The sequence below is a fragment of the Lethenteron reissneri genome, chromosome 39 (assembly GCF_015708825.2).
Source record: "Lethenteron reissneri isolate LAM-NWPU_2019-01 chromosome 39, ASM1570882v1, whole genome shotgun sequence".
In the NCBI taxonomy this organism is placed as follows: Eukaryota; Metazoa; Chordata; class Hyperoartia; order Petromyzontiformes; family Petromyzontidae; genus Lethenteron; species Lethenteron reissneri.
In genome coordinates, this window is record NC_083817.1 from 966,904 (window position 1) to 981,251 (window position 14,348).

General features: G+C 54.3%; 1 protein-coding gene across 2 annotated transcripts in view; it reads left to right on the forward strand.

The window, feature by feature from the left end:
- The first annotated feature begins 2,058 nt into the window (after positions 1-2,058).
- The window catches only part of LOC133351962 (oxysterol-binding protein-related protein 9-like), a 42,579-nt gene continuing 30,289 nt past the window's right edge, over positions 2,059-14,348 (forward strand). For both annotated transcript variants that reach the window (XM_061567606.1, XM_061567607.1), the window contains exons 1-4: positions 2,059-2,351; positions 7,898-8,005; positions 9,828-10,008; positions 13,654-13,769. In XM_061567606.1, the coding sequence (XP_061423590.1) occupies positions 2,330-2,351; positions 7,898-8,005; positions 9,828-10,008; positions 13,654-13,769 (427 nt within the window). In that variant the 5' untranslated portion in view covers positions 2,059-2,329. The remainder of the gene's footprint in view (positions 2,352-7,897; positions 8,006-9,827; positions 10,009-13,653; positions 13,770-14,348) is intronic.

Here is a 14,348-nt window from a genome sequence, read left to right on the forward strand (position 1 = left end):
TGTGCTCACTCTGCCCTTCGCACCGCACTCGCCGCCAACCCCGCGCCACTCACGACTGCGACCACTGCTTGAGTAGAACACGAACAGCCGAGACTCGAGGGAGTTCGCTCGCGAGCGCCGCGCTCCGCTCTCTCGCCGTCGTTCCTCCACGCGCGGCTCCCACCTCGGCAGATCTCATAAGCTAAGCCGGGTGGCGCTGCAATGCAGTACAACAACAATAATATCTGACACGGGACGAAATCACCAATCAGATATCTGCCCATTTATGGAAGAAGGTCGGCGTGGTGGTGCCCGAAGGCGCGATGCGCTTTGAACATTTGGCTGCCAGTGGGAATGGTTTGACTTCAGGGTCGGGAAGGGGTTAACTTGGTTCACCGTCACGGATTGTGGAAAGTTCACCAGGGACCGATGGTGTAGACTCGTCTACACAGCGGAGAGACATTGAGCGGCATCGCATGCATGTGGAACTTCCATCTCTGGCTCAGGGATTGCAACACGCAACACTGCCTTTTGGCCAAGAGACGTCGATGTTTACACAGTTACAACATGTTCCTGCCGGGTAGTCGTGGGGAGCCGGCGGGGCAAATGAGGGCAGCGGTCAGCCTCAGACACTTGGTGGGGATATTAACTCCGTGGGTGGGGGAGACATAACGAGGGCGGTAGCGAGGAGTCGAGTGAAGAATGACGAAGGGTAGAGGGGGGGAGAGAGAGAGCCGATGGCCAAAGGCCATCGGCTCTCACAACGACGCCCACCCAATTAGAGAGCCGAGAATGATGGCGGGTGGTGGGGGAGAGCACTCGGGGGGCACGGAGAGTTCGCGCGTGGGCGCTCGATCCGAGCGGCTGGTGCCGGCGCCAGGCAGGGCGAGAAGGAGGAGGAGAGAATGGAGAGTTGGGGAAGAGCCGTGCGCGGTGGCGGAGTGAGGCGGTGAGGCGGAGAGGAGGAGGAGGGTCAACACAATTGATTGCAGCGCTGCAAGCGAGCGTGTGACGCGATCCCACCGAGCACTCGCTCACCTGCCGATGAAGATGAAGAATCATAATAATAATTCATCAACACGTGCGTCAGTGAGGGGCAGTTCGATCACAGCAATGCATTGTGAATGTTACAATGGCGTTATAACTATATCTAACGCTGAATTATTCTCTTAATGGGATATATTTTACTGAAACACATGTTGAAATAATACGTTAACAATATGATGATTGTGCTTAATGGCGTGAGCTTTGCTTGCGTGCAACCCGTCGTCACTCCACTGCTGGATGAAGGCTTCCCCGCGCATACCAAGTCATGGGAGTTGTTTGATGATCATACTTCACCAACCTGGTCAATCTGGGTTAGTGTAGACAGGGTGCGGAGCGCCAGGATTATTCACTCGCCACTGATGTTATCCGTGGCCGCGAATCAAACTCGAGTAGCCAGTTCGTTGTGCATCGTGCCAACCACTGCGCCACCGCTCACCCCATAGCAATTCTGGATCGACCATATTTGCGTGCTGTAATCCTTGTGGGGACTTTTACATTCCACACGACCTCGGTTTGATTTTGGCTTTATTATAATTACTAATTTTATTCATGATGCAAATTTAATGATGGCAAATCACCTCCATTCATTGACGACACTTGTTCACATTGGCAACAGCATCGCTGTGATTTAGGTAACACGCAAGAACGCAGCAGACACACAATGCCGCTGCTGCTGCTGGTGGTGCTGGTGCTGGTGGTGCTGGTAGTGCTGGTGCTGGTGGTGCGCCACACGTGCCACCAAGAGCGCGCAGCCGGACTCGCGAGAGACACGCGGGCCTCCTCCACACGCCCGCATCGTCGCTCTGCGCGCACGGGCCGCCGCGTTGCTACAACAATCTGCGAGGCTGCTGTTGGGCGCCGACTGTCGCCCGGGTGACTGCTGCTGCTGCTGTTTTATAACAGCTCGGCGTGTTGACGTCACGAGAGCAGAAATCCCGTCTCTCCCCGTCCCCCCTCCTGCTCCCTCCTCTCTCCCTCCCTCCCTCTCGCCCGCCCGCCCGCCCGCCCTCGCAGTCTTTTCATTCATCTGCTCCTCGCCCTTTGCCGAGCGAGAGAGCGCGCGGGCGTGCGGGCGGGCGTGCGGGCGGGCGGGGTATCTCGCTCACATATTGATACAGTTAAACCACGCCTGTGCCTAAGCCCCACCAGCGCCTTGCACAGCGCACACTTGCACACACACTCACTCTTACAACATTCGTGCGCCGTACGGAGTGAGGATCGTGGAGTGGCAGCTTTGTGGATTCAGCACCCCGCGGGCAGTGGACAGCGCCCGGCCGTGCCCTGCAATGCCCGCGACGGCAGCATGAGGCGGAGGAAGTGGAGAGGTACGGGGCGCGTCGCGACGGCAAAGCGGCGAGCTTGCTGTGCCTGAGCTCGCAGCGGGCAGGCGGACGAGGAGGGAGCTCCAGAGAGCTCCACAGTCCACGACACCTGCCCTCGGACGAGGAGACACGCGCTGTTCCACGCCCTCCGCTGTGGTCCGGCCACCACAGCCAGCGGCGCATTCAGTGAGAGTGCTGTGTTACTGTGTTACTGCGTTACTGTGTGACTGTGTTACTATGTGCAGCTTCGCAGCTGTGCTGATAGATGTCTGGGGTCGTGCCGCATGCTGTTCGGCGCGATGTCCGACGTTTCGCTCCACGTGTCGCTGTGAAGCCTTACGTGCTGGAGAAATCTTCAGAACGCGTGGAGCGAAACGTCGGACAATACGAGCTATAACTAGAAAACACATCGGAGAGTATAACAGCGCATGTCAGACGTTTCGCACCATGTCCCGGAGAAGCTCCCAGCGCGCGTAGCGAGTGGCATGGCGAATACCAAACCATACGACGGTGCCATGTGCTAACACAGCGCTGTGATGTGCCACGTACCAACGCAGAGAGACGTGCTAACACACTCCACATCGCAGGGCTGTGTTAGCAGCGTTCAATTGACATGTTTTAAAAGAGTGATCGTGTTGGTATTTCTAATCAACACGTCTGTTGTCTCATGTAAATATAAAGCATTAGTTCGTCAGTGTTGCACTTTCGCAGATTACAAGAGGCGGTGCATTTCGACTCCCGGAGCGCGCGAGCGCATCGGGTGATGTGAGGGGGTCGTCACATGTCCCGTGTCACTCCCGAGTCCTCACCAGTCAACGCGCTCACTGTCTACTTAGGGGTTTTAAAGCATCGGTAGATTTGTTTTCACCTTTCAACTCAAGGACACTGCAGTGTGTTTTTTTTTAAAATAGAAAACACGCTTAAGTGGTTAGAGTTGAATTCATATGGCAATGGCTATTTGCAATGAGGTAAAGAATGTTGGGAGAGCTGTGGCGCAGTGGTTAGCGCACTACGCTACCATCAAGTGCCGAGTGACACCACCTCCCTTTCACCGACCCGTACTGACTACAGTGACCAGCGTGGTGAAGTATGGCCAAAGAGCCTCCAAGACCAAGACTCAAATATCAACGTGCCGCGGTTATTCCTGCGACGCATGCACGAGGTGGTCCATGGCGACGTCTGTTGCGTTCACATTTGGATCTAATGAAGCACGACGTCCATTTTAACCTCAACACAATTTTGAGATGAATTCCCAAGCGGCGGTTGAGCGCAAGTTACTCCCTAGCTTTTAGCTACACGTGCGAAGGTTCGTCAACGAGCGTGACTAATTTAGCACGGTGACACGGGCCACGCAATCCACGGGTTGCGCTCACTGGCAGAACGAGCCAACGTCATGCCAACAAGAGCCACCGCGACTGATGGCGCCTCCCCCTTGATCGTGGCGTGCGTGTCGGGCTTCTGGCTTGAGGAACTTGTGATGTGCAGCGGGTCGCGCGCTGCAGACTATATTAGTCCCAAGCTCCGCCGTCGCGTTATGGGACGGGGTGGAGGCGGCGAGGGCTCTGTGGAGTCGCAGCCCCCCAACTCGCTCCTCAAGGGCTCCCCCCACGCGATCTCGTCTCGCGGCGCCCTGCCGTCAGCCAGATCGCGCGCATTCCCTGCATTCCTCCTCCACCCTCAATGCCCTCTCCCCCTCTCTCCAGCCCCTTCTCCCTCTTACGCGTCCTCCCCTGCCCACACTTATTTTCCTTCCCTAATAAAGGTATAATCACGAGTAGGCTAGCGGATATGCTCATGGACGTCTGAATTCGCTTTGGTTATTAATCGGCGAAATAGAGGTTCTGTTATTGGCTGAAACAATTCGCCTACTTCCCATATTTGGCGCTACGCGTAACAAGTGAAAGTACCTTTTATCACATTCCATGAGCCACACGGCCTTCTGGGAGTGTTTTTTTCTAAAAAGCATTAGTTTAAGCCTCGATGGACATCAATACTCTTTGTCACGATGGTCCTGCATTGGGATGTTTCGACCAATTCAAAGCTGAGTATAATGCGGAAGAACGCCAGAGTTACTGGATAAGAACATGCATATGAGGAGACAACACTCAGAGCTCCACACAGATCGAATTAAGAAACCATCATCGCACTGCTACCGCCTGGTCTCCTCGCAACTCAAGCCGACAACACCTGGCAATCCCAGGCAGTCCGTCATCCAAGCACAACACTGCTTAGCTTCTAAAATCGAATGGAATTTTACAAATTCAGGAAAATGTGTAAATAGCCGTCGGACCTCTCACTCGTCAGCGACACCAACTCGCTCCATCGACCCGCCAATGGCTCCCAGCTCCATCTCGCATCGATTACGACACTGTCGTCAGTACTTTTTAAATCATGCCTTGTGTCGTTCCTGCTGGGGGTTTTCCCCCTCTCATCGTGCCCTGCTTGTGGGCTCGCACCACTGTGGCCCGGTCCTACTGCTGCCCGAACGGTGGTCGAACCTTCTCCTGTGCCGCCAGGAACTCCCTGCCCCAGTCACCTGCACCGCCAACTCCCAGCCGCTCTTCAGCCCAGGCTCAAGACTTTCTCCTCCGCCTTTGACAGCCGCTGCTTCTCTCTCTCTCTCTCGATATCACAGCTCAACTCCGCCTCTCACTCCGATCGGCCTCGAGTGTGTCTGTGTCCCTGAGCTTGTGTGGAGCCTCTTGACGTGGCTGCTCTTAGACGCGATATTGGGCCGTGAGACTCCCAAACGCGTTGGACTGTGGGGTGGACAGCAAACCAGCTGGCGACTCACCCTTGTAGATATGGTTTCCGCACACGCACAGATCACGAATAACTTGACATAATTTGACCAAACATTCCAAATCGGGGCCCTTCTTGAAAGTCTTCGATCAAGCGAGGCGTCCCTGTATAATTACGTGACCTTATTTTTATGACGATGAGTATTATCGTCACCGTTTACTATCGATCGGTCTCGACACAGAGAGATTGAATAGATCCTGCACCGCATTCGAAGAGCGCCGAGGGCAGCTGGAGCTGACTTTGTGTGGAGCTCAGAGACATCCCACAGAGCCGTCGCGATTTTCATCTCCGCCGTCGCTGCTGCTGCTGCTGGAAAGGGCGTTGACAGACGGAGCAGTCGTCACTGTAATGTATCATTTATATGATTTATATGGGAAAGCGAAAGGTTAGCGGCTCGCCGTGGAGCCGCCCAAGGGCTTAGGCAGCCAAAAATAAAGGCACACTTAGAAACGAGAAAACGAAGGGCATGTGTAATAAATATACTTAATGACGTCTAACTCCACACGGTGGTACGAATCCTCACACACGTGTCTTTTAGCATCTACACCGCAGATGGTTCCGTTCAAGCGACGGCGAAATAGCAACTCCCTCCGCTTGTGGGACTTGGGTACAACGCGCCCCTCCTAACTGCATTGACGTGACGTCTTCAATCACGTTTGGGTTGGTGTCGCTGATTTAATCTCTTATGGTTTGTCCTAATTGTTTGGCATAGTTGTGTCTAATCCTCTCTCGCTCTCCCTCCCTCTCTCTCTCTTGTGTGTGGCATTTAAATCCCTGTCGGTGCCTCTTCAACATTCGCTTCGTTCTTTCTACGCTGCTTTTAAAATGTGTCCCTCAATTTCAGTTGCACTGTATTTGGCCTACTTTTCCATGCTGGCTGGATATTATGGAAGAGACGGGCGTCCCCACAGTTGACCCCACTGCACACGACCTACTGATCAACCTCGCTGTTGTGTGGGTGGACAGAGTTGGAGGGGTGGGATTTAAGAAACTTGAACCATTGCTGTTGATGGCATCGAACCGGCGACCTCGGGATACCAGATTGGAACCTCTTCAAACATCGAAACATCCAGCGGGGTGCACGTGAACAGCTAAAACTAAAAAGGAAGAATACATATTGATTGTAATCGGTGCCATTATTGTAGTACAGTGAGTAGAGTAGCTACGTGGACTTGCAATCAAGCGCGCTGTGGTGCAAAGGGGGAGCGGGTGGTGGCCACGTGGACCCTGTGCGTTGGAGCACCCCACGTGCACTGCTACACATCCATCGATTTGGCATTCGGGAGAGAACTGATGCGGTTAAAATATATTTCGGAATGACATCAGAAGTTAAACGAGACAATGTCTATATTGCTATATCTATTTTAACATTGAGTCCAAATGCATTTCATAAGTTGAGTAAAGTTGATGCCGCTTTGTTCCACGGAAATGTGTTTTGCACGATGAGTCAGCTGCTGCAGCGGAGTAGCTCGTCTTCACGGCACGAGGGGGTGGGGGGGGGGGTGTCGCGTGTCGTCTCGGCTTCGTACAGCCGCCCGAGCAGGAGCCGGCCGTGGCTCTCACCGAGGCACACAGGGACCGGGCGTCATTGGATGCGCGTCCAGCCGTCGGCGTTCAAAGTTATCGCACCAATTAGAGGCGCCGGATAAACCCGGAGCACGCCGAACTTTCAACGCGCGCTACTCGGGGGGATTTGTCACACCACGTGACCGCCCTCACAATCCCAATTAGCGTGGCGCCGCATCCATCTCCCCGCGGAGTCCACGTCTCGGCGACGCCTCTCCTGCATTGCAGCGAGCGGTGAGGGCCGATGCGGCCGCTTCTATCGACAGGCACAACGTCGTGATGCTCGCCCTGCCAGTGGTCCGTCCAGAAGGACAATTATAGAACCTCGATGCGGACGTGAGTCAAGGAGACCGCCCAAAGAGGAAAACATCACAAGTGTAAAAGCCGTGGATTCAGTGAATAACTGAGCACTGAGAAAGGGCATTGCCCAAACACGTCACCTGTTCTGTTTTAATCTGTTATGGCATTTTTATTGGCGAATGTGTTTTTTTGGGAATTTATGGGAGGATTTATAGGGGAGTTTGGTTTCAACATTTCAATTATGAAATAACTTTGAATGAAGGCGAGAGAGGTCACCGAGGTAAATGACGGCGTGAGCCGGGCGGTGGTGACTCTGCGCCTGGGCTCGAAGCCAGGGCCGTGCAGGTAGCAGCGAGGGTTGTTGGATCACCGCACAGAGGGTGACAGACTACTTCGCCGTGGGCGTCGAGGGGCCAGGCGACGGCGTTACGGAGACAATTCTCTCTCTGTGGGATCGAGTGTCTCCCGTCGCACGCGTGCTTCCTCCTCGCGCCGCGGGCTCATTCTCTGTCGCTACGACAGCGGGGAGCGAAGACTGCGCAGCGCGTTACAACTTACACTCATTGCGCAAAGCCTTATTAATGAGAACATTAATTATTTAACATTTCAGTAAAACGCAAGAGTACAGTAAGATGTGTTTTACATGAGGTATAAGTAATACAGTTCGGTAGTTTAAGGGCACCTCCAACCATGTGGCTTTCTCCTGCGTGTGTGCAATGTCAACGTCTGTAGGCCCATCTCTTGAATCATCCCCCAAATCATCCAACGTCTACACCCCGCGCACCCCACACGCACGACTCAGATGTTCCCCAATGACCCCACAACAACCCCAACTCCCTGCCAATTCTCCCCCTTCCGCCCCCCTCCCGCGCTGCTCGCAGCGGAGCTGCCGCGCCCGGAGCGCGCCGAGCAGAGGCCCGAGACGCCGCCGCGCTCCTCCAACGCCCCGGAGGGACCCGGGGGCGCGCTGGACGGCCAGCGCAGTGTGGGTGAGAGGCGGGGTGGGTGAGGGTAGTGTGGGTGAGAGGCGGGGTGGGTGAGAGGCGGGGTGGGTGAGAGGCGGTGTGGGTACTTGTGTAGTAGCTACTTGTGTAGTTGCTACTTGTGTAGCTACTTTTGCTACGAGGAGGATAATCTGGCACTGGTGAGAGGCTGCCCGCGGCGCACCGCGCGGACGTCTCCTCGGCATCGATGCCAGCCAGGGCTTCTTCAGGGCTTCAGGGGCTGCAGACCGTAGCCTCGGACTTAGATGACGCCCCCTAAGAATTTGAACCACGTGGGAATGAATGGTGAGCGCGCCGTTCGATTCCCGGCCCTGGCTCACGGCGGTGGCGAGCGGCGTCACAAACGCCCGCGTCCTCAGATCCTTCGACAACCGCCACTGACCGACATGGGGTGCGGAGACTTACATCCACTGTGGCTGGATATGGCAGGACTCGTTAGCTTGTATGTTGTAATGGCAATGATGGTTGGAACCTAGAGGTGGATGTCTAATTACATATATTCGGAAGCTCACCGAACCCCAACCCCCAACTCGCTGAGCAGAGAAATACATTCTGGAACTCAACCCAGACAGCTCCAGCTGAACTTAAAATCTGAGTTGAAAAACAAGGATACATTTAAAATAGTATCAATATGCAGCAATCCACTCCACTCCCAACGGTGCAATGAACTGATGCGATTCAGGGCCACGATTAAGGGTGGGGTTGTCTAATTTTCACGTCTCGGTTGTATTGTTTCACTTTATTACATGGGCCATGCAACTGGTTCATATTTACGGCTCTATTTCATTCGCCTAAGGACCGTATTCTGAGTCGCTGCTTGCCTCTCGGCGTCTCCCTCCGAGACCCACCTCAGGCTTGGGCCACTCAGTTGCTCCCAGAGATACAGAAGCGGCTCAGCCGTGGCTCGGTTCAGGCTCAGGAATTCTGTATGAGCACGGCAAAGACCGTGGGTCAGAGCCGGCTTAAGTTCAGCGCCATGTCTTTGAGCCAACATACTTGAGCCAGAGCCAAGTCTGAGCCAAGCCGACAAATTCAGGCTGAAAAACAGCGTACGCATATTATCAGCTTTGGCATCGTTTTTGATAGGAAAGGGTAGATTCTTGCGCACATGATTTTAAGCGTGTGTTGTGAGCGTAAGAATCAATATTAATTGGCGAATCGCTGTATTGTTACACACCTATTTATTACTGGGGAAGCGCTCAGCCAGTCCTCGGGGTTGGCTCTTACAGTCATGGATGTGCGGCCAATAAAGCAATCAGCGTTGCAGTTGACGAGTGAACGCGCGTAGTCGTTAAAATCGTGCGAAAATTGTGATAATTATACTGCAGTTGCAGCTGCGTATGACGGCAAAATGGGCTCGCCGTGAAATTAGTTGCGCACGCCTCGTGGCACTGAGAGTGGAATAAAACAATTGGTTATACAACGATCCTACAGCCACTTGTGGACTAATTATGGAAATTAGACAAGACTGGGTCATCGGTTTAATGTGTAAAAAAAAACAGAGTCGTACATTTATTAAATCTAATTATTTCCCATTAAAGTAACGTCAGACCTGAAGATGGAATTCTCAACATGTTAACCCAAGGAATGGCTCCATCGCCTTGAACTTGATGAATCACTGCAAAAGCAAAACTGTGCTTTTTATCGCAATGAACACGCTTCAATCAATGTACATTCATTATACACGTACAGAATGTACTAATGTTTTCTGAGCACTTTAAAAAAAACATTTCATTGCTCAAATCTGACGACACGGAGGTGACGCGCGCGTGCCCCTCTCTGCGTGGCCGCGGCCGCGGCGGCGCAGGCAGCGGCAGCTCGTCGCTGCTCTCCGACTCTGTGCCCGGATTCTCGTGCGGAACCGGCGAGGAGGAGGAGGAGGTGGTGGAGGAGGTGGAGGAGGAGGCCCCCGAGCAGCCGGGGCTGGCGGCACCGGAGCGCGGCGACGGGGACGCGGGGAGCCGCGGAGCGCCGGAGCCCGTGCCCAGGTCCGGCAGCGCGCTCTGCCCACGCGATCGCGATTCCTTGCAGAGCATTCGATACGAGTCATCGTCGCATTGCCCTCTTGTTGTTCGCGTGTTTTATTGCTCATCTTGCTCGGCTGCGATGAGTCATTCCCGGGGGAGGGTTCGGCATTGCCAGCGTTTGGCTGATTCTCCATTGGGCAAGCAATCCCATCGACTCACGCGGCGTGGGAAGGCACTCATCCAGCAATGGATTAACCAAAGATCTGCACTTTGTATGCTCCAGGAAGAACCCTCTCTTTTCCATCTCACTCGCAGGTCGTGCATTGAAAGAGGCGGCCCCCAAAAACAACATCTGCGTAGGTCCCCCGATGGGCGAGCACCACCGCTGACCGTCATCCATCATCATAACCCGTCGTTATTGGCAGGCCCTTAGAAACGCTTGGACTTGACTGATCCGCTGGCTCATCGTAAAGCGGGATAAGGTCTTGGAGTTCAATTATCAAGTGACGAGTATGAAAGCCAACGTACGTAGTGGTCACTTTTGTTTGAAAGGTTTCGTCCTTGCAGGCAAACGCACCCGCACAGAGAGCTCCTCACACGCCATCCCAGGATCGCAGCACTTGCCATTCAAACACCGGCCAGCACTCGTGCTTTACAAACACTGCACACACAAACGAACACCACCCCCAGCACTCGATAAGAGAAAACCATTGTAGTTTGTTTCACGCATTTGCAGCTCCAAGAAAGAGAAGTGAGCTAGAAATGGATTTGACGAGCGCTGTGGCATCTCAGGCGCTGCATGTGTGCCATCAAAACTGCGCCATTGTGCACGCGTTTGCCCAACGGTGTACACGGGTGCCACGCACAATGTTCTACGGAAACGACCGAACGATTGTCAATCTAAGCAGCAGCAGCAGCGGCAGCAGCAGCAGCAGTAGCAGCAGCAGCAGTAGCAGCAGCAGTAGCAGCAGCAGCAGTAGCAGCAGCAGCAGTAGCCCACTGCAGCGTCCCGTGGGTAGACCCGCAGGGCAGCAATATAACCCCAAAGCATGCCAGGTCTCGGGGAGAACAAGACACTGAACAAGCAGCTGCCGTGCTGCGCGATGGGTCTGGCTGTCAACATGCCTCCGCCTCTGTGTGATCTGATTTTTAAACAAGGGATAAACGGCAAGTTCCGCAGTTGCACAACCACTGCAGGCGTTTCGCTAATGCTCTTGCGAGCGCGCTGGGGGGGTGAACAACTAATCCCGAGATTCCGAGTGCTGCCGAAGGGCGGTCGACTTGCAGGCAGCGACTCGCCGTGCGCACAGACACACGCGGCGGAATTCCACTTGGGTCGTCAACAACAGCAACAACAACCGCGGCAGTACTCGGAGCAACTCGGGTTGCATAATCAGGGCAACTTGGGTTGCGTAGTCTGCGCAACTCTCCCCACACGGGGCACCACGCGTGTCTCGACTGCAGCGAGGAACCGACACGCGGAGACTTGAGCCGCACTGAAAATATGAACTCGCAGAAATCGCGGTAGGTGGGTGACATCGCAGGGAGTTACCCTGCAAATTGCGTTTCATGCTGCCGAGATGCCATCTCGGAATCTCGTTTCGTGCTGCGGCGCCGTGATTCCCTCTCCCCGAGCCGGAGTCGAAACATTCGGCGCGTTTCTCACCCCCCGCCCCCCACCAAAAAACTGCCTCGTCCACCCGGCAGGGTCAGTGGGGTCACAACCACAGTGTGGGTGCGCACACCGTTCCCAACGTTTGGCTGACGTGGAAGAGTAGGCCAAATACGTTCACGAATTCACTGGAGTTGAGGCTCTTCCGCCAGCAGTGGCGTGAGCGAGCGAGCAATGCAGTTGTGGCGCCCACGTGAACACTCAGTGTCTGCAGGACTCTCTCCCACGTGAACACTCAGCGTCTAGGACCCTCTCCCACGTGAACACTCAGCGTCGACAGGACCCTCTCCCACGTGAACACTCAGTGTCTAGGATCCTCTCCCACGTAAACACTCAGCGTCTACAGGACTCTCTCCCACGTGAACACTCAACTCTCTCCCACGTGAACACCCAGTGTCTACAGGACTCTCTCCCACGTGAACACTCAACTCTCTCCCACGTGAACACCCAGTGTCTACAGGACTCTCTCCCACGTGAACACTCAACTCTCTCCCACGTGAACACCCAGTGTCTACAGGACTCTCTCCCACGTGAACACTCAACTCTCTCCCACGTGAACCCTCAGCGTCTACAGGACTCTCTCCCACGTGAACACTCAACTCTCTCCCACGTGAACCCTCAGTGTCTACAGGACTCTCTCCCACGTGAACACTCAACTCTCTCCCACGTGAACCCTCAGCGTCTACAGGACTTTCTCCCACGTGAACACTCAACTCTCTCCCACGTGAACACCCAGTGTCTACAGGACTCTCTCCCACGTGAACACTCAACTCTCTCCCACGTGAACCCTCAGCGTCTACAGGACTCTCTCCCACGTGAACACTCAACTCTCTCCCACGTGAACCCTCAGTGTCTACTGGACTCTCTCCCACGTGAACACTCAACTATCTCCCACGTGAACCCTCAGTGTCTACTAGACTCTCTCTCACGTGAACACTCAACTATCTCCCACGTGAACCCTCAGTGTCTACTGAACTCTCTCCCACGTGAACCCTCAGCGTCTACAGGAATCTGCCGCTCTCTCCCCCAGTGGCTGTAGACATTATCGATTGGCCTTGAGGTTGTAGCCAGGAGATGAGGGCAGCGAATCGTGGCAGATTGAATGGCCTCACGTGGAGCAGGATCTCACTTTACCGTCTGTCGCCTCACGCGAGAAGTGTCAATCCAAATAGTTTCTGCTCAGACCCTCCCCACCGTGGCTGACACGTGTTACCACATCACTGTACTGCTGGAGGCACGCGCCTCATGGAAATGTTCACTCGATGGCATTGGTTGATGTACGGCCTTGCCTGGGTTTAACACCCATGCCAACACTTGTAATCTATTAGCATTCTAATAGCTCAGCCCTGATTTATAATTCGTTTCTCTTGGGTTATATCTTGGAGGTATAATGTTCATTTTCAATTAATCTTGTTAAATTATACATCTAAATTCATAATGCCAGGAAACAACTCTAGCCTTTATATGAAGTCAAATTATCATATATTAAAACAATGTAACGCCAGCAATCTCTTCAATCAGCCCGTATCACTAATTTCGCATGATGCTAATTGAATTAACTGCATTGGACCAATTAGAATCACTCAATCACAGCACCCACTCCAGCATGATAACGAACTTGCCGCATTCTAACTTCACTAAGGATAGCATTTTTTCACCAAACCTGATTACACTAATCTAACCTGCTAATCACAGCCAATTAGCAAATAACTCTAATGATCAAACGAGAACACGTGCGTGCGTGTGCTGGTGACGTGGAGGCAGCTCGTGAAGGAAACCCTCTGCCCGGTCCGGAGCGCCGCTCACGCGAGGACTGCTGCTGTTGGTGTTGTGGCCGAAACATCGTGACATTTGTATAATGTTTAATGTTTATTATTTAATTATTTCCCTTCTACGCGACTTTACCGAAAGAACCAAGAAGATGAACACCTAAATGCATAATGCCAGGAGACAACTCTTAGCCGTCCCGCGCGCCGCGTGTCTCCCGGCGACAGGTGCGAGCCGGTGCCGGGGAACGGCACCCGGGGGCGGACCTCGGCTGGCGTCGCGAAGAGGAGCCGCGCTCCGCAGTCGCTCGGTGGCACTCTGGGCCGCGGGTCTCCGCGATCCGGTAAGGTCGCCGCGGTGCCAGGCACGGCGCGGGTAGGACGTCGCCTCCTCCTCCTCCTCCTCGCGTCGTCCCTTCCCGTTCGTCGTCGCTGCCGCCGAGGAACGGCGACGGTGGCTTTGTGGTACGCGGGGCAGCGTGCACGTGTGCAGCCCCTTGCTCAATGTGCTGCTGCGTGGGAGCTGTTTATCCGTACTTCACCACGCTGGCCAATGCCGGTTGGCGAAGGCGGGGAGCATAGAAGTGCAGTGCAATACTGGATTTTCTGCATAGCCCCTCTGCTGGCAATGAAGCCCATAGTTTGAGGTGTTGATGATGCCAGCTCGACAACTGGAGGTGGAGAGAGTTGACCTGCCATCGACGTCCCTCTGCGACCCCTGTGAGCTGCACAAACACCTGGACCGCGCTCCCCCCAGATCACGGATTGGAGCGTCCTCTAAATATGCTCCACAGAGCGTGGCGGGGGGGGGGGTACACGAGGGCTCTCTGTCCTTCAGCTCACCACCAGTGCTCCGTTGCCGTCTTTTTTTTTTAGCGGTGACTCCATTCCGTGTCAGAAGTGTCCGGTCCAGGTTTTACTTG